A 17,703-nucleotide genomic window follows, 5' to 3' on the forward strand; every position below is an offset into this window, starting at 1 on the left:
GCCTGTCGCGCTGTGCCCCGCGACGCCGCCACCGCGACGCAGCCCTTTGGCACGGCAAGGAACGCCAGGCAACCGGCTAAGACTTCAAGAAACAAAGCCGCAACGCCGTGGTTGTACAGACCGGAGCGCCCTAGGGGCGGCACAACTAAGGGGACAAAAGGGAGATCTCGGTTGGGGTCAAGTCAATGAAGTGGGCGACCTCGCGTATATAACACAAGGACAGCTCGAAAATAGGCGGATGAAATTCGAATATTCGGGGCGCATCGTCGGATGGATTCGACAAAAGCGGCCGGCAGGGATTGAGATGAAGTCTTTGTGGAAGGACCGCACACTTGACCATCATCACTGCTCCCGGTGGTCTCATCTACGTTGCGTACTGCATCAGCAGGGGCTGCCAAGTTCCACGCCGTCCACCCAAAAAGCTGCTCCATCACATAAATCTGTATCAAAGTCTGTGTGGGTTTAGGGACATGATATAAACAGCGCGCATTCGCACTCAGCAAGTTACCACAAAGGGGTGCGTCAACACTCGCGAACGACCGCACAAGGAAATGAAAACAACTTGCCTTGGGGCATGTCTCTAACAATCAGGAGGTTTCCTTTTGATGATTATCCCCCATCTCCATAGATGTGTAGTGTGCACATACCGTACTAACACACAAACTCTGCGAAGAGATTCTCCGATTTTTCCCGGGGTCTGTGGTGCACCACCTTTACTATTTGCATATAAAATCACATAAAACTGTACCCCATATCATACGCTCAAATAGAGACAACAATTTGATGGATTTCTCTTCTTGGTGGTGCCACGAGGAGCGATGTATCTTTTCGCGGGTGCTTTCCGCCCGCGCAACACGGTTTTCGCGCTGGACGGACCACTTGTCCTCAGCCACATCCCAGTGACACGCTACTAGTCACCATGATATTCAACAAAAGAAAAAAACCTCCAAGTCAGTCAGTCCCATGCATCAACTCTGTCCTTATCGCCAAATCTGACGACCTCGCTGTTCTCTCCCCCGCCGACGTCTTCATCGTCAAAAAGGGAGGCAGCTCTTCCAACATTGCATCTTGTAATCGCAACAGGGCTTCGCCGGCTTCCCTGGCCAAGCCACGTACTTTGACCCTCTTTTTGTGCTCAGCCTCGAGACATAGCTGAGCGACGCGTTTCTTGCGAACTGCCTCGACGACACGCTGCTCGATCTCCTGCGCCAATGGTCCTTCCTGTCGAGCCAAGGTTTGCGCTTTCTGACTCCATGCTGTCTTATCTTTGACCAAGCTGCGGTCGGATAATTCTCGGATGCGCGTGAGACCTGCCGTATAGTCCTCGACGAGACTGTCTATGCTTGTATCGGCCTCGGCTAGTTCTCTGAGGGCTCGTTCGGCGTACGTCTCATCCTCTCCTGCATTCTGTTTCTTATCCTGTTCAAGCATTTCTGTCACCTTCTGCTGAAGGGAGTCCAGAATTCCCTTGATCTCGACGTCCGTCGCACCGTCGACGGACCCTGGCTGAGCGCCTCCACTCTCTGTCAGGTTAGAGCCAAATGCGCCAGAAGATTCCTTGGAGGCCATTTCCGCCATGCTGTCAAAGAACTCTTGGTTGTCGCCGGTCGAGCTTGCGAGGCTGGGGATGTTAACCACTCCGCTAAGATCGAATGGAAGCGCGTCGAGGTCTGCGTTGAAGCCTGCATCGGGCGGGGTGCATTCTTGGTAAGGTTCCGATGAGTCCAATGATATCTGATCCCATTGAAGCACGCTGCCACGGTCTCGAGACTTTTCTGGTTCGGGAAGAGTGCGTTTTTGGCGATTGAGAATGACGTCAGAAGCGAGCAAGCGAGGCAAATCCAACAAGATTCGACTTCGTGACTGTGTAATACTTGGTGAGGCCCGACTGGAAGCTCCAAAGATGTCCGCGTCTTCGTCGTCGTTGTCAGGTAGAAAGTTATCGGCGTGATAGTCGTTGCCAGGTGAGCTGCGGTCTCCCCACTGGTCTTCCTGGTGGTCTTCTTGGACCTCCTTCTGGTCTTTCTCCTGGCCGGTTTCTAGCTCTTCTTCCTGGACTTTGTCCTCGTCTCCAAGAATCGCCTGATCTTTTGCTACTAAGAAAAGACACAGTCAGCACAATCGATGCACGGGCACCATAAGGTTCTTCGCAAAGCCACCTTCTTGCTTCACCCGAGTGAAGTCTCTGGTTACGAAAGGATTTTCAAGGTAATTGCCAGACTTTTTATATCTGCGTCTTGCTGCTACAAGTCGTTGAAACAAATTCGCCGCGTCAAAGTCCGCGAGAAACCGCTAGTCACTCTTCCAGCACTCCGACGACGCCACCGCGTTCTCGCCAAACCATAGGTACAGGTAGAGGTGGTGTTCGAGATCGAGATCACGTGCTGCGCGTGTTCGGTAGCTTGCCTGCTTCTTGAAGGCTGCCACGTTCTGGTTCCAGTGCTCTGCGTACACAATGTCGAGGACGCGAACCAGCTGGTGCTTGGGCAGTGCCTCGGCGGCGTAGGCAGCGAAAGGCTTTCTGTGTCGTCCGACCTGCGGGTTCCGCGTGAGCTGGGCGCTGAAGGTGCGTCGAAGTTCAGCCCACTGTCTGCGCAGGAGTATTTCGTTTGTGCCAAGCGCGGTCGCAATGGTGTCGAAGAGCCGCTGAATTTCTAGATTATCGCAATCTTCAATGTTTGTGCTCGCGCGAGCGCTTTTGGTGGTCGTTGATGGCATTCTCGGTCAAGCACTTCGTTGGGGACGCAGTGAGAAAAGAATGAAGTGCTCAAAGATTGGATGCCTTGCTGGCGGTGGAAGGCCGGGTAAACTAGCTAATTAATCAAGGTATGGGAAGGTGGACAGGTCGAGCGACGAACGGGCAGAAGCACCTTCCGCCCAGGAACAAAACAGCAGCTGCCTGTGACGTCATGCCAGTGCCGAGGCCATCGAACCGGGGCATCTCAAGTCGTCAAGACGGGCATCTCGAGCCGGCGCTCGTCGCTGGCGTCCAGTATGAACGAGTGCGTGAAGCGCTGTATTGTTTGGCGCTGGTTGGTAAACAACGGTCACAATAATGAGCCGTGCTAGACTGCGCTTCTACTCAGTCGATGAAAGTTCTTAACGACTTGACCAAGTCGAGACTGTCCTTCAGCGCCTGTCTTGCTGATGATGTAAGAGAAAGATGTTTCCATTCACTGTTGGAGAGTCACACGATACCCTGCTTGAATCATCCAATCTGTCAGGAGAGGAAATGACTCTCCAGATGCCGTGCTCTTACATGATCAGCTATCTTTTCACAGCAGTGTTGAAGCTGCCAGAAATGAGTTTTCCAGCCTCCTGGGCGAAGCACCAGGAATTCTGCGATACTACCCAGGCTCTAACTATCAAAATTCCCTTGAGCGCTCCAGGTTTCCCTTCGCGCCCAACATCGTTTCCATTGATGTGATCGAATGAGGCTGCCAGGCAGTCTCAATATATTACGTGGGAGACTCTTCTTCTTTCTCTCCTGTACTCCCGGTCGTCCGTCACGCATCTGGCAGATGGGGATCCTGCCGGCCCACGGCAACGTGGCGAAAGATGCATGTAGCTTAAATCCACCCCCTCTTCGTCCTTCTCGGCATCTTGTGCTTCCCATCAACATCATCGCAATCATCTTGACCTGTAGGCTGGTGCCCTGCGCATGGCAGGGTACGCAGGCCTCGGCGATGGCGGCAGATGTTGAGCTGGTTGAGTTGAAGACACTGGTGTCATAGCTGCAGCAACATGGCAGAGTCAAGGGGAAGCAGTATCATCCTGATTGCGCAACGGCCAAAGCATCAGCCAGGTTGCTCCTCGGTCCATATGGAGGTTGTTGTTAACGAGGGTCGTGTTAACCTGACGCTTGAGGTTACGCCACAGGCGTACAGTTCAAGCCACTCACTTGTGGCTGTGGGCCCAGCACAGATGCTGATGTAATCCATCCATCCATGCACATCCGCACAAGGTGGTACCAAGTGCCGAGATACTTGCCACAAGCTTATCATATATGACAGGCGTGTGCCACACCGATCTCTTTTGTTGGGTGCCGAACCACGTCGCACAACGCAGGCACTTTCTGCCCTTATTATTCGACAGAAATAAACCAGCCATTTCCCAGCAAGTTTCCCAGTGCCACCATAATGTACTCTGCGTTGCGTGGTCATCCCTGCGAGACTTATCGTCTTGTGGGACCGCTGGCACGCCAGGTCTGCACTAGTTACCAGACTGTCGGGACCAGTCGCTCTTGATGACAACGTCGAGCAGCTGCCATCCTTGCCGCCGTGACTAATTTGGTAAAGATCGCGGGGTTGGTGTTGGTGTTGCGAAATTGCGATTTCGAAATGTGGCACTTTTGTCCAACAGCCTCCAACAGCCTCCAACATGCGTTGACCACCAGCGTGCATCAGTCATTAACACCCATCTCCACTTGCATGGGACGTATCCATCATTATCCTTCAACAAATAGTCGCTACATCATCGCACTGCCCACTAGTCGTAAGTGTGTACGTAACTGGCCAATTGAGGATAGGTTTGCCAACAGCTCTGCAGCTCTAGCAGATACTTCTTGACCTCAAGTCATCGGCATCCGGGCTTATTGGACAGCCTGATGGTTCACAAGGGTAATTTCAGACCCCACTCCGACTCTCAGCGATCTCTCACAGTAATTAGTGCATAATGGGGACGATTGATTTCGAGCTGCTGGCTGAGTTGGGAGGCGCCGACATACTGTCCTGTTGGAGGTTTCAAGCACGGTAAATTAGCAAAGGACCCCAAGGTGACAGAATAAAGCAAGCCATAGCACGGCGTGCTATACGACCAATGAGCATGGTGACGTTTTGGTTCTCTTGGTATTGTCTGCGTTGGTGTGATGTTGTAATCTTGAAAGTCACCTTGGCTAAGTTCAGCAGTCTGGTACTGAGATTGTGAGAATTGTTCTGCGTGGGTCACCGTGTTTCGGCAGGGGTGCAGAAAATAACGCAGCAGCCCAGAAGAACACGCACAAAGTCAAACAACATCATCAACCAACAGTGAGTGGTGGGATTGAACCTCGGCGGGTGCTAGCACTACATTCCGATTGGTATTATCCGAGGCCAGTTGTGGGCCCACGCCGCTGTCTTCACCTGCATCGCCTCCGGTAACCGCCGCACCAGTCAGCAGCTTTTTGGGCTGTCGCTGTCGTTCGTTTCAACAGTAGTTTCATCCAACATCGGCGTGTTATCTCTCCGCTGTTGACGGGCGGCACACCGGATGAGGCTCCGTATAGGCCGGCTCCAACATCAGCGGCCGGTGGGCTGCAAGCCGTGGTACAAATCTACACTACTTCATCGTCAGGGTCGCACCCCTTGCTATATAATATATATAAGTACATTCCCCCTGTGTATTTTGGCTTATAAATCGGTTGAAGCCCGGAATGCGCGGAACCCAGGCGCCCTGAGGAACCCCGGTGTCCGACGCAATTGCAACAGCAGCGCTGATCAGTTGCCAGGAACCCCGGTCCGCTGAAAATTGCTCTACGTTGGTCCAGACCTGAAGACTGTCCAAAAGAGGCACTCGTCGCATCACTTGATCAAAACAGGCACGGTTGACGACACGTGAGGAGACGGCGATGCGGGGACTCTTCCTGAGCTGAATCCATCGGTTGAGCGTTTGCTCTGTTCACCCCGCGGAGAGCAAGCCTGGGTAGGCTGCAAGGATATTCTGGCTGGGGGTGACTACAACGGTTGATCGAGTGATTAGGAAGATTGATCGATTTCTCCATTTTTCTGCTCTGGACCCCGCACTATATAGATAAAGGGAGCTTGCTACTTATGCGGTCCCACAGCAACACTGTCTCCCCTCTTTTTTTTGTTCTGTTCATTTAAACATCCTTATCCGTTTTGACAACCATGAGGAGATACTACTATATAAGAAGAGAAACCATCAGTGGGTACTAGTGAGCAGAAGTATCGTTTGGCCCGCAAGACAGCATCATTCGACAAGGGGAAGGAACCCAAGAAAAGAAGGAAAAAATAAGGTTTCGACAAACAAAGGAAGAAACGACATGTGCTACTATAACCAAACATTATGGCAATGTGGATATTGGAGATGGGGCCAGTTCAAAGAGCAGTGCTATAAGCAACATCGGATAGGCGAGACATGTGGACTGAAGCTTGTCTTCGAAACCATTACCGACCCCGACCGCTGCAAGCTATGCTATAGCACAGAAAGGAAGTACCGCCGTCTCGACAAGATGCGTAGGGACATCAAACGGTGGTATTGCGAAGGAAATCGGACAGCGACTATCGAGCGGACATCTGTGATGATGTGCGATGTTGAACGTCAAATCATCGAGACAACTACCTCGCATCAGAAGAGGGCGTATGCCCTGTTATCCTGAAGGTCGCCTAACGTTCGGCCGTTTGGGTGGACGCAGTGGGAAATGGGCCTGTAGTGAGTTGACGCCTTCCTGTTACTTCTACTCCTGAAATCGTTAGAAATATAACCATTTTGCTCTACTTCTATTCTTTAATCTGCTAATGATGCTGTTTGTGTGTACTAGTGGGGGTAGTAATAGGACTGTCGGTTTGAGTTCAATCTAGGAGGGCGCAGGTTCAACAAACTATTCCTAATATAGATTACATTAGTCAATTGAACAATCTTTAAAAAAGGTTGTCAGTAACGAGCTAGAAAACAGAGACATACCTATAACGAGATACTATATCGGGGACAACGGGAATACTATCAATATACTCTTGAGCCTCCTAAGCATAGGAGAGAATTTCCAAATTCCCAAGGTTACTATCTTCTTTTGATCCATATGATGGGACTCGGTACGGTTTCTTCAATTTGAAGGATTTTCTCGGGTTATCAATGTAATTGAAAAAACGGCTAGATATTTCCTTTGCGCAGCTTCAAGCAAATTTATGAGTTACTTGTCAGCAATCAGGCCCTGTCAACTAACAACTACCCAGCAGCACAATAGACACTGTAACTCCAGGTTGGAAGGTCCCAAAAGGAAGAAACAGGCAGTCAAGATAAACCGATCTAGCTTTGACGTAGTTACCAAACAAAGCGAGCAGAATTACAGACGCAGTGAAACCTTCGAGAATTCTCTGGGCAGACAGCTCTCGTGGTCTAGGGCATATCATACTCGTATGCTTGTATTCAACCAATCTTTCTAAACAGTTCGTGAAATCGACAAAAAGCTTCGATTTAGTAGATGGTTTGGGAAAGCTGGTGTTGCAGGTGGGGAGACGGCGTCTAGGATTCAATGACCCAGACAACCAGATTGATAGGGTGTTCGAGGGTGGTCACACCTCGTAAACTGCGTGCTGGCCACCAACATCGCCAAAATCAACCCAAACTGACCTCCAATTGTTGATCCCGCCCCGTCCTGGCCCTGCTCTAGCAAAATCTCACGCGCTCCAACTCTTGGCCCTGCCTTTCTCCCTTCGCACAAGCACGTTATCGCCACGACTGGCATCCATCCAGCACTCAAGACGGCCAGCACTACACCATCTCTCCTCCGTCTGTAGGAGCCATAATTAAAATAATTATTAATTTTGGCTCAAATTTAACGACCTAAAGATTCTTGCCCTCATTAATACTCAATTTTAGTTTATATAGCATTAGGTAAAATATATTATTAAATTAGTTGCACAAGGACTTCTAATTACAACTGTGAAATTCGAACATTCAACCCTTATCTCAAGTCTAGCTAATTCCACCTTATTAATCATGTCTTCAACTCAATCCCCTTCCCCTAATTATGATATTAGAAGGGCGAATATAGTGCCTATTAAAGCCAAGTACTTCCTAGTACGTCTCGAGTGAATACTAACACTAGCAATACATTATCCAGATCTCCATCAGTTATAACTGAACAAAGCCTAATTAATAAGCAATTGTAATTACAGACGAGTTGCTTGCTGGGCCAGGTACGGCAATACTGCTTCTACCACACCCGTAAGATTCTCTGGCAGCAGGGCATGCGAGGCGTTCTGGATGACGACTGAAACGGCGCGGTCAGGGTACAGGTCGGCCGTGGTGTTCCACTGATCCTCGGGCTGGAACGGGTCCTCAGCTGGGATAAGTTCGAGAACCTGCGTGGAGTCTGCCCCAGCCCAGAATTTGGTCAGGTCCCCAGCTGCCTCGATGGCCCCGTGCTCCATGGCGAGCGTGTCCGGGTACCATCCATCCAGCCAGATGTGCGCATCGTGGCCAGGCGCAAAGAAGGCCAACTCTAGAGCTGCGAGGCGCGTTGCAACAGGCAGGCTGGTGTTGCCAGCGACAAAAGGAATGCCGGCGATGTTCTCGGGAATCTTCTGGCCACCAGGAGATGCAACCACAATGGCAGGCACTTTGTCGGGGTAATTCAGCGCGACACGCTTAGTGACAAAGGTGCCAAAGGCGTGGCCGAACACAATTGCGCGACCGCCTGCAATAGTGTCGATCACGTCGGCTACGTCTGAGGCAAGGTCGTCCAGCGTGACGTTGACCATAGGACCGACCGATCCCAGCGTGCCCCGTGGCTGGGGACGCAGGACAAGGTAGCCGGCATCGACGAGAGCAGAGGTGAGGCCGTTAAAGTCGTCGCCGCCGTCACGGCCGTACGATGGCACAATTACCACTGCCGGGCCGTGGCCTTGCACAAGAACTCGGGTCGAGGTTGGGCCGCTCTGCACGTACTGGGAGGGCCACTCGAGCTCCTCTACTGCGATGGGAGCAGCCACAACGGAGGGCACGCAGGCTAGGCCTAGAAGGCCAAGGGCCAGAATGGATGATGCGTTGTTGAACATGTTGAGTTTGATGATTAATGTAGATTATGGTCTGGAAAAGGGTGCAGTGAAGGCTTTATGCGAGCGTGTAAATGCAGACGAAGGCGTGCTTTTAGAGTTTTTGTACTGAGAATTGAGAGTGCAGAGGGTTGTATGATGTCGACTTTTTCTCTTTCATTGAGGCTGCTCTTATACCTAGAAACTGAAGAAGCTATCTTCTAGACACTGACAAAGACCTACAATTTTGGCAAGGTCGTATGCGGGTGTGACAGATCTGATGTCATGATCGTTTACGATGCAAACCAGGATATGGATCCGTATGATTCCCATGGGTGACAGCGGAGAGTATACGAGAAAGGGATCCCGGTGGATTATCGCGAAAGCCGTGCATGGTGCATGCAACTTGCCTAGTACAGCATACACGGTTTGTGACCTACTAGTTTCGACGCGATTCGGCTATCGCGGATAGATCTATAGACGCTGAATACTCTATCCGCAGAATAGACCAAAACTGTCCACCCCATGTTGGCTGTTTGGCATTGTGGAGTCCGCTGGGTGCTTATTGAGCACCACCTTACTAAGACCTGGCTGACTACGCGATGCTGTGCGTGCGCCAAAAACAAAAGAATGGAAGTGTTGGACAGCCTGACGTCATTTTGGCAGGGTATCGCATTTCAATTGAGTTTCTCGATTAATGACGACGGTTTCGGGCAATCAATGGTAGGCCCCGGTTGCATTGTTCTGCAGGGGCAACTGGGCCGAGTCCCGACTTACAGGCACCGAGCCAACACTCTGGCACTGCCCAATTGAATCGGAAAGCTATGATTCTCCCAATCAAAGGCGATAGGCTAGTGATCCTACAACTATCAATACCTTAGATAAGCACAGATGCCCACCTATCCTAACCATATCGCCGAAGCCATTGGCGGAATGCTTAGAATAGTGCTTGGTGTACCTTAGTACTCGGTAGATTCTCCCCTTACTTCGACGGATGTCGGCAACAAGCCGCCAGGACAAGCCCGGCATCACGGCCCACGGCACCTAGACGAGAGCCCAGCCCAAAATAGCAGCGTTCCATTTCAAATTCGACATGACGTTCAACGCTTATCGTTCGGTATCTAGTCCTTTCTGTCTGCTTACCATCTCAGTCCTATTCCTTAGCGCATGGCCAACTACAGGCCTGGCAAACGGATCATAGTGTTTCTTTTGCAGTTGTCATCTGTGAAATATGGATCCAACCTGCAAAACCTATGACGGAGCCTTACCCGCACAAGCAAAGATGTCGTGGTATATATCCTCCATTCTTACAGGCCATAAGGTAGCCATCGTCAGTCCAAGCCCAACAGTTGCAGTCCTCCCCTTGAAGCCAACACTTGAGATATTTCAGCCTAAAATCCTCTAATAGCCTACTTCATTACCAATTCAACTTCTCTATCAATCCTCATCATACTCAATATCGCATATCAATAACAAATTCCTGTTTAAACGCAATGGATTACACCAGCCAGCCTCAAAGTCCTTCTACGGACACTGGCAGCAACAACTCCGGCACCTCAACCCTACAGCCTGCTCTCGCATCCACGTCGGCGTCAACAGAACACCTCCAATCAGCCGGCGCCGCACAAGCAACAAACGGATCCGAGAACGCAGTAGACGCAAAGCTCAACACTACCGCCGCTTCGCCCGTCCCTGATGGCGGCCTGCAGGCTTGGCTCCAGGTCCTGGGCTCCTGGGTCATCATGCTCGAGACATGGGGTCTCGTCAGCACCTTTGGCGTCTACCAGACATATTATGAGACCACCATGCTGCCTAATGAGTCCTCGTCGTCCATCAGCTGGGTTGGATCTGTCCAGGGCAGCCTGTTATTCTTCGTCGGCGTCTTGGCCGGCCCACTATTTGATGCGGGCTGGTTTAGGGAGATTCTCCTGGCCGGGCTGGTACTTGTTATTCTGGGCCAGTTCATGACCTCGCTGTGCACTCTTTACTGGCAAGTCATGCTTGCGCAGGGTATTTGCATTGGCATCGGAATGGGTCTCATATTTCTTCCCTCCATGGCCATCATGCCACAGTACTTTCACCGCCACCGTGCGCTGGCAATAGGTATTGCTTCAAGCGGATCGCCTATTGGAGGCATTGTCTTCCCGATCCTGTTCAGCCACTTGCACGTCAACGTCGGTTTCGGTTGGGCAACAAGGGCCATTGCTTTCATTCTCCTAGGCCTAGCCGTCATTCCGCTTGTGGTCATGAAGACGCGCACCACGCCGCACGGAAGGGCCGGGTTGGTTGTCTTCGATGAGGGGATGTGGACAGATGCGCCTTTCCTGCTATTCATCGCGGGCAGTATCCTGGTATTCCTTGTTCTTTACGTTCCATTCTTCTACATCGAGCTCTTCTCCGTCGCCCACAACGTCTGGTCCCTTGACCAGTCGCAGTATCTTGTTACGCTGCTTAACGTGGGTAGCTTCTTGGGGCGCATCATCCCGGGAGCCTTGGCGGATAAGGTGGGAACCATCAACACCTTGCTTGCGTGCACCCTATGCTCGGCCATCCTGGCGTTTGGATGGCTAGGCATGCATAACATTGGCAGTTTAATTGTATTCACGATCTTGTATGGTGCCTTCTCAGGTGGCGTTGTAGGTCTTGTGCCGACTGGCGTTGTGGGCCTGAGCCCTGATCTGAGCAAGGTTGGCTCCAGGATGGGCGCCACCTTCACACTCGCTGGCGTTTCGCTTCTCATAGGTCCCCCTGTGGCAGGCTACATCTTAGGTGATGCCACCAGCGTCGAGTGGTTGGGCATGATTGGCTTTGTCGCCGGTTGTTTGATCTTGGCTGCGATTTTCTATAGCTTGACGAGGTTTTTGATGGTTGAGAAACGTTGAATGGAGGTTTGCTTCATAGCAGGGAGTCTTACTACTGTACAACTGGATATAGAAGCAACAGAAAAACAAGAGGCAACAGAGGTATCAGAATCACTAGAAGATATCATAGTTACAACTAAGGCTCAGTCCCATTCCACCACTGACATGCCACTCATTCTCGTTCATCAAGACTGATACAACTGTTGGAAATCACAGGATACCCGTAGAGGTAGAAGTTCGCCGAATATCAATATAGTGTATTCAGAAGCTTGTAAATCGGTACGTAGAAGAGAAAGTAGTAAAGTTGACACCAGCGACAGCAGTTGTTAAGATATTGCTGTTGGCAGCCCGGAGGTGTAATATCCGGGCTCCGCTGCTGCGGCCGGAGGCCGGCTGCTGCTCACCGCCCGCCCGTATTCTGGCCAATTAATCCAACTACAACCCCTTAGCAGCTGTGATCCAGAGACCACCGGGTCCTTTCGCAGAACCAGGTAGCTTCGCCATCAAGGTTCATGTACCCAACATCCGACACATCGTTCTCAATTGTGCCCGCAACATAGTATCCGCACGAACTCGTAATGGTCGATAGGCCACCGGCAAAAGTGGCTTCCGTCATGCGGCCGTTGCTGGGCCCATAGAGGTTGCAGATGAACGAAACAACGTTGCCGTTGATGCCATACCACGCGGTGCCCGGCTTGACGTCGGACTGTCCGCCTGCGTTGCGGATCTGGTTCTTGATCTGGTTGACGGCGTTGTCGCAGTCAATGTTGTTCAGGTGGTGGGTGCATCCGCACCAAACAGTGGCCGCACGCTCAAAAAGGCGCGCACCGGAGGAGGAGCGGCGGACTCGGGAGACGCCCGGCTTGCTCTCCTCGCCCACTGCAGGGACGGATGACTGAAGGCCCTTCAAGAAAGCGGCGTCCGGGTCCTTGACGTGGACTTCATTGCCTGCCTCGTCGTGATAGGCGACATAGAAGCCGTTGGTTGCGCCCTCGGGGACCTTGAAGGCTGCGGAGCAGGCGGCAAGAGCCGAAACAACGTAGAGAGAGAGATGCATTGCAATGTATGTGCTAAAATGGTTTGCACTAAGTGTGTTTTCGTTGGACAGCGAAGGAATTGAGTTTGAGTGAAGTCCTGTTTGGTGGATGATGAGCCTTCTGTCCATTCGATTCTTGGTGTTCCGTCGTGGTCTTATATACCCAAACTCCAGTCGATAAGTTAATAGCAGACTTGGGTCTCTTTCGCTAACCGCTGTTTTTTAGCTTCAAGACTCTCTCTATCTCCAGGCAACGAAATCCTTACTGCTCCGTGCATTAGTGAAATTGGACCTCGAACCACCTCATGCATCTCTACACAAGAAAGGTAGGTGACATATGACAAGCCAACGAAGTGGAATCAAGCATTCGCGTCAAGAGCGCTGCAGTAGCTTACATGGTATAAGTCTAGAGGCTAAATTCAATGATTGGTTAGATCCGCTGCACCTCCGCATTCTTGCTTATTAACGGGACAGCAAAAGATCTTTTACAGGGCGGCAGTAAAAGATCTTTTACAGGACAGCAAAACAATCTTTATGGGGCAGCAAAAGATCTTTTACAGGACGGCAAAATATCCGTTACAGGGGAGCAAAAGATCTTTCACAGGACAGCAAAACACATTTTACAGGGCAGCAAAAGATCTTTTACAGCACAGCAGATTATCCTCTACAGGACAGCAAGGGATCCTTGTAGGACGCAGGATCAGATGTCCAGTCTAAACCACTAAGGAGCTAGTTGCGCACTTGAAGAATTTATGAAAATCACAGGCTATTAGAAAAATCAACAGCGATTTTTCTAACTGCAGGCCAATTCTCAGTTTTAGATAAATAAAAACAATGCCATTACTTCACAAGTTGTATAATACTAATATATAGTAAAGATTTTTTAGAATCGATTTCCCATTCTAGAAATGTAACTGTTATAAAGGCGTAAGCAGGCTGCTTATCCTATTATGTGCTAACTAACCTTATTTTCGCCAAGTCACCAAGTGAATCGACGGGGAGGTAACCCCTGGTCACAGCGGACGGCCGGGGCCGCGCCCAACGTGGGGTGGCTTGGAGAAATTCAGGAAATGAGGCCAGGAGAAGATGGCACGGCATAAAAGCCGGGTGCGTGCAGGTGCTTATCGTCAAAGGCTCCAGCTGGGCGTGAGTTTGACCACCAACTCGCACCACGTGGGCCTTGACCTCGGCTGCCTCCCCCTGCCACCTCCATCGCCCCTGCCGCCAACACTGCTGCGCCTGTGTGTAAGTCTCGAACTATTACCGCAGCTGCTGCATCTTGTGCTCAAAAAAGACGCTGTCAAGCTGGCCATGGCTCACTGGAAGACCGAGGATGTCACTCAGATCCGAAGGCTGGGACAGGAGAGAACGGTTTAGGAAGTTGGTGTGGTGGTGCTGCGAGGACATTGCTGAGGTTGAGGCCGTAAGTACCAAGAGTTCGGCTGGAATATCGGAGCATCCCTATAATTGCCCTTTCAATCAACTAATACTAACATTTACCGCTAAAACAGCTCATTGTACGGATTCATGAGCCGAACACTTGCGGGATCCTTGCCTAGGGGCTCTCAAGCGAGATCACCTTAGGTTCCTTTTGGCTAGGTCGTCAAAAGTTCTTTCCTGGCATATCGGAGTCTTTTGTTCCAAACCAACCGCGAAGTCTCCAACGCCCCGCCGAAGCGCGAACATCTCGGTCACTTGTCAACAGAATAAAGGCATCAACAACGCCGCTTGCAACCGCGCTCCCAACCTACGCAACATCGCTAACAATCGAAAATTCAGCCGTTACAGTACCAAAAGCTATAGCAAGAGGCAAGTGCAAGCAAAAGGTCAAGATTAAAAAAAAGGCAAAACATACAACACCAGGTATTCGCTGGTCGTCACCGACCCAACTACTGATCCGGCCCTCACTGGCTTATCTATGGGAGAGCGGACGGGATCCCGAGTTCTCCAGTGGGTATGGTCGTATGTGCTATGTTGACCACGCAAAGTCATTTATGTAGGGCTGTTTGTCAGCATTCTGACATGGCGTGGCAATGAAACGAGGCCATGTTAAAATGCAGTTGCGTGAATTCATCTCCAGTCATGTTGTTGTATTACTCAGCTAGAATACAGGGACTTGGGCAGCAGTAGCAGCCGGCAGCGGAACCCAGAGATTCAACCTCCGGCCTGCCAACAGCGATATCTTCACTACTGCTGCTGCTGCCAACCTACCTACTTTCTCTTCTACAAACACACACAACAACCAGAATACAGTACCGGTTTTGACCTTTCGTTGCTTACGTTCGAATTACCACCCGCACGGGTATCCTGTGATACCAACAGGTACACACGCCACAGTCCCAGTCATTCGGCTGCATCAGATACTGTCATATGGTTAGAAAGAAGGCACAGAAATTACGTTTGAACATGGCTAGTCCAAGATTGCAATCGCATTCCCTTTTCTGGCGGAAAGCGATTTGCAGATCAGGGTCCTTGTAGGCCCACTGCAGGAAGCTCGAGGCTATGTTTCCGCTGGTGCATCTGCATCCTGAATGCAGGGGGTTGAATTCAGACAGCAGATTTCTGCTGTGTACCCAGAGGAAAACGTTCCTGTGGTTGTTACATTCCATGAACAGTAGAACATTGCTCTTCCGCATTGTGGGCAGATGGCGGAGTCGCGCACGTTCGGTCTTCTGGTTGGAACAGAGGATGAGGCTATCACCGACGGCAATGGCATCGGACTCAAGACGACGTACCATCGCGTTTATGACAATAACTTTTAGCCAATGGCGTGGAGGCCTAGGGTGTCGAGACTCTCTTTAACTAGTTCCAGTTTCGAACGGAGCCGTTGCCTTGGTCGACAACTTGGTTGAACCGCGGAGTGACACGAAGTTGGAGCTTCGGTACCTGCACTCTTGCCTTCTTCTGGGGTGATATCAAAAGTTTAACGGTGAATATGGGAGAGAGCAGCTTCTTGAAGATATCGCTTGAGATGGGGCTGTATCGAAAAGTTATTGGAAAGACTCGGTAGGTGCCAGTGAGAATTAGACGAAGTCAATTGAGCGAGCGATTCTTCCTCCTAATGAGACATGATGGATAAAACCAGGGGAGGAAAACCGATTAGAACTGTGGCTGGCGCGTCTTCTTTGCTTGGGCGAGTTTGATTCGAGGCTTTCCAGCCCGGTGGAGGGAATGCGTGCGGGTGTAGCCTCTGCATGTTGTTTGTCGAGGAGTTTGCTACTAAGAAGGACGGCGGACACATTCAATGTCTCCAGTGGCTTTCCCTTAGCGTATCTTTCTTATGACAGAATCAGAGCGATACGACTCCTGGGGAATAGAGGCTGGGGAAGTAAGTGAGGGGGCTCGCGGGACTCAATGGACCGTCGAAAACGATAGAAAGGTCCTGAAAACTACTTGTTGTGGGACAAGAGCTGATTCTTGTGGCCATGGAATATCTGAATGAAATGGATATTGGGCTGATTCTTGTGCAGCAAGTATTCGCCTTCTGTCCGACGAAGGAGTTGAGTTGGCTGAGCGCTTTGACGACTACCATGGCGTCCTAAAGCAACATAAGTCATGGTGTTATCGGCGACGGAGGGCGGAGTCGTTTGGGGAATGAATGAGCAGATCTGTGTATTGGTGCTGGTTGGAGATGTGTTGGTGTTCAGCGTTGCTAAAAAAAGACGTAACAAACTGTACGCCGTGGAAAGCGTCGGCCGTGAACGCTGCTGCCCGAAACGGCGGTGGCGAGTCTCCATATGCACCTGACGACGTTGGCGCTGAGCCAGGAGGCGATCTGGGCAGAGGCGAATGCATCTCGGGAACGTTGTTGTCTCAGTTTTCGGTACCTACAATATTCAATCATATGAAAACCAATAGATAGCACCAGTACCTTTCAAATACAGGCAGCATGTTTGAATGGGATACCAAGTTACCCAGATGGACTGCAAGTTTGATTGCGCTGTGCTAATGGTTGACTGACTTATCCGTCCCAAAATTGCAGTTCTACAACCCAAGTCTTGTGCTCTTCATCGAGCATTTCCAGTGTGCGATTTCTTAGCCCTTGAGCCCATCTCTGCGACCACCACGGTGTTGGAAGTCTTTGTGAGATCATACAGAAGTACGTCCAAATGACCAGTGCCTCTTGTGAAGGCTTCGGGGTTTGGAGCAGAGAGATAAAGTCTGTCTGATCGGAGACCATGTTGATCCAGAGAAATGCATGGAGCATATCCCTGGTTTCCGCAAACTCAGATAAAACCGTAAAGATTATGTCGAGTTCTTGAGCCGCATGCACATGAACTGCTCGTTCTGGAGATGGACAATCGTTTTCGAGACGGCGTAATCGGTCAAGCAAGGTGATGAGGTGAGGGCCTTGCGAGACTTTTGTGCGACAAAATGACATGCTCATCATGTAGGTGATGAGGGGATGTGTGAGGCTATGGCTGGAGTGGAGCGAGTGTAAGGTAAACGCTACTCCAATGTGGCGAGAGCCTAAAAAGAAAGCCATCCAGTTTGGAGTATTATGTTCGGTCGGATCGTTGCGGCCAAAGAAGCCCTCATAGGGGCTGTCTGTTTCTGAGACGACTAGAAGTATCTTGTTAACAAAAGTGCACATAACTTGATTAACCTCATCATAAACCTACCATAAAACAAGACGAGAACAGAATACAAAAATAGGTTCTCCTGCATCTCTGTATCTTCTATGTGAACCCCAGGGTGTATGAACTCACGAGCCGTTGTGGCTGCCAGATTCTGGTGGGTAAGCGCGTGCTGGAGGAGGACCTCTCTCCGTTCAGGGTTAAGGGTCCCCAGGTGGACAGCGGAAAGGGCAAGGATAGTCCGCATAACAAAGGCGCAACGGAAGCCGACCTTTACGGCATTCCTGAGCCAGAAAGGTCGGAGCAGGGGGTGGGATGTCAACGAGTCGTGTGTTGACAATGTCCAGTGGTGGATGAGCTCAAGGTCCAGCATGTTCAGTCTTAAAGACATCTGGGCCGAAATCGAACTAACAGATAGTGGCGTGGAAGGCTGCTTCGTGTCGCCTGACGATATATCACATCGAGTGCCTTGCTTG

At 50.7% G+C, this 17,703-nt stretch overlaps 4 protein-coding genes across 4 annotated transcripts; 1 reads left to right on the plus strand and 3 right to left on the minus strand.

Moving 5' to 3' along the window:
- Window positions 1–955: 955 nt before the first annotated feature.
- Window positions 956–2,718, minus strand: EsH8_V_000878 (uncharacterized protein; the record flags this gene model as incomplete). Its single annotated transcript, XM_083273394.1, has 3 exons — window positions 956–979; window positions 1,117–2,093; window positions 2,301–2,718. The coding sequence occupies 3 exons, from the start codon at window positions 2,716–2,718 to the stop codon at window positions 956–958; spliced, it is 1,419 nt and encodes a 472-aa protein (XP_083126109.1).
- Window positions 2,719–7,889: 5,171 nt separating this feature from the next.
- On the minus strand, window positions 7,890–8,777 carry EsH8_V_000879 (alpha/beta fold hydrolase; the record flags this gene model as incomplete). Its single annotated transcript, XM_083273395.1, has 1 exon — window positions 7,890–8,777. The coding sequence occupies one exon, from the start codon at window positions 8,775–8,777 to the stop codon at window positions 7,890–7,892; it is 888 nt and encodes a 295-aa protein (XP_083126110.1).
- A 1,469-nt stretch (window positions 8,778–10,246) lies between these two features.
- EsH8_V_000880 (uncharacterized protein) lies at window positions 10,247–11,635 on the plus strand (the record flags this gene model as incomplete). Its single annotated transcript, XM_083273396.1, has 1 exon — window positions 10,247–11,635. The coding sequence occupies one exon, from the start codon at window positions 10,247–10,249 to the stop codon at window positions 11,633–11,635; it is 1,389 nt and encodes a 462-aa protein (XP_083126111.1).
- A 424-nt stretch (window positions 11,636–12,059) lies between these two features.
- Window positions 12,060–12,671, minus strand: EsH8_V_000881 (uncharacterized protein; the record flags this gene model as incomplete). The annotated part of the gene is made up of 1 exon (XM_083273397.1): window positions 12,060–12,671. The coding sequence occupies one exon, from the start codon at window positions 12,669–12,671 to the stop codon at window positions 12,060–12,062; it is 612 nt and encodes a 203-aa protein (XP_083126112.1).
- Window positions 12,672–17,703: the final 5,032 nt, after the last annotated feature.

Source organism: Colletotrichum jinshuiense, chromosome 5, assembly GCF_051148585.1.
Source record: "Colletotrichum jinshuiense chromosome 5, complete sequence".
Lineage (NCBI taxonomy): Eukaryota > Fungi > Ascomycota > Sordariomycetes > Glomerellales > Glomerellaceae > Colletotrichum > Colletotrichum jinshuiense.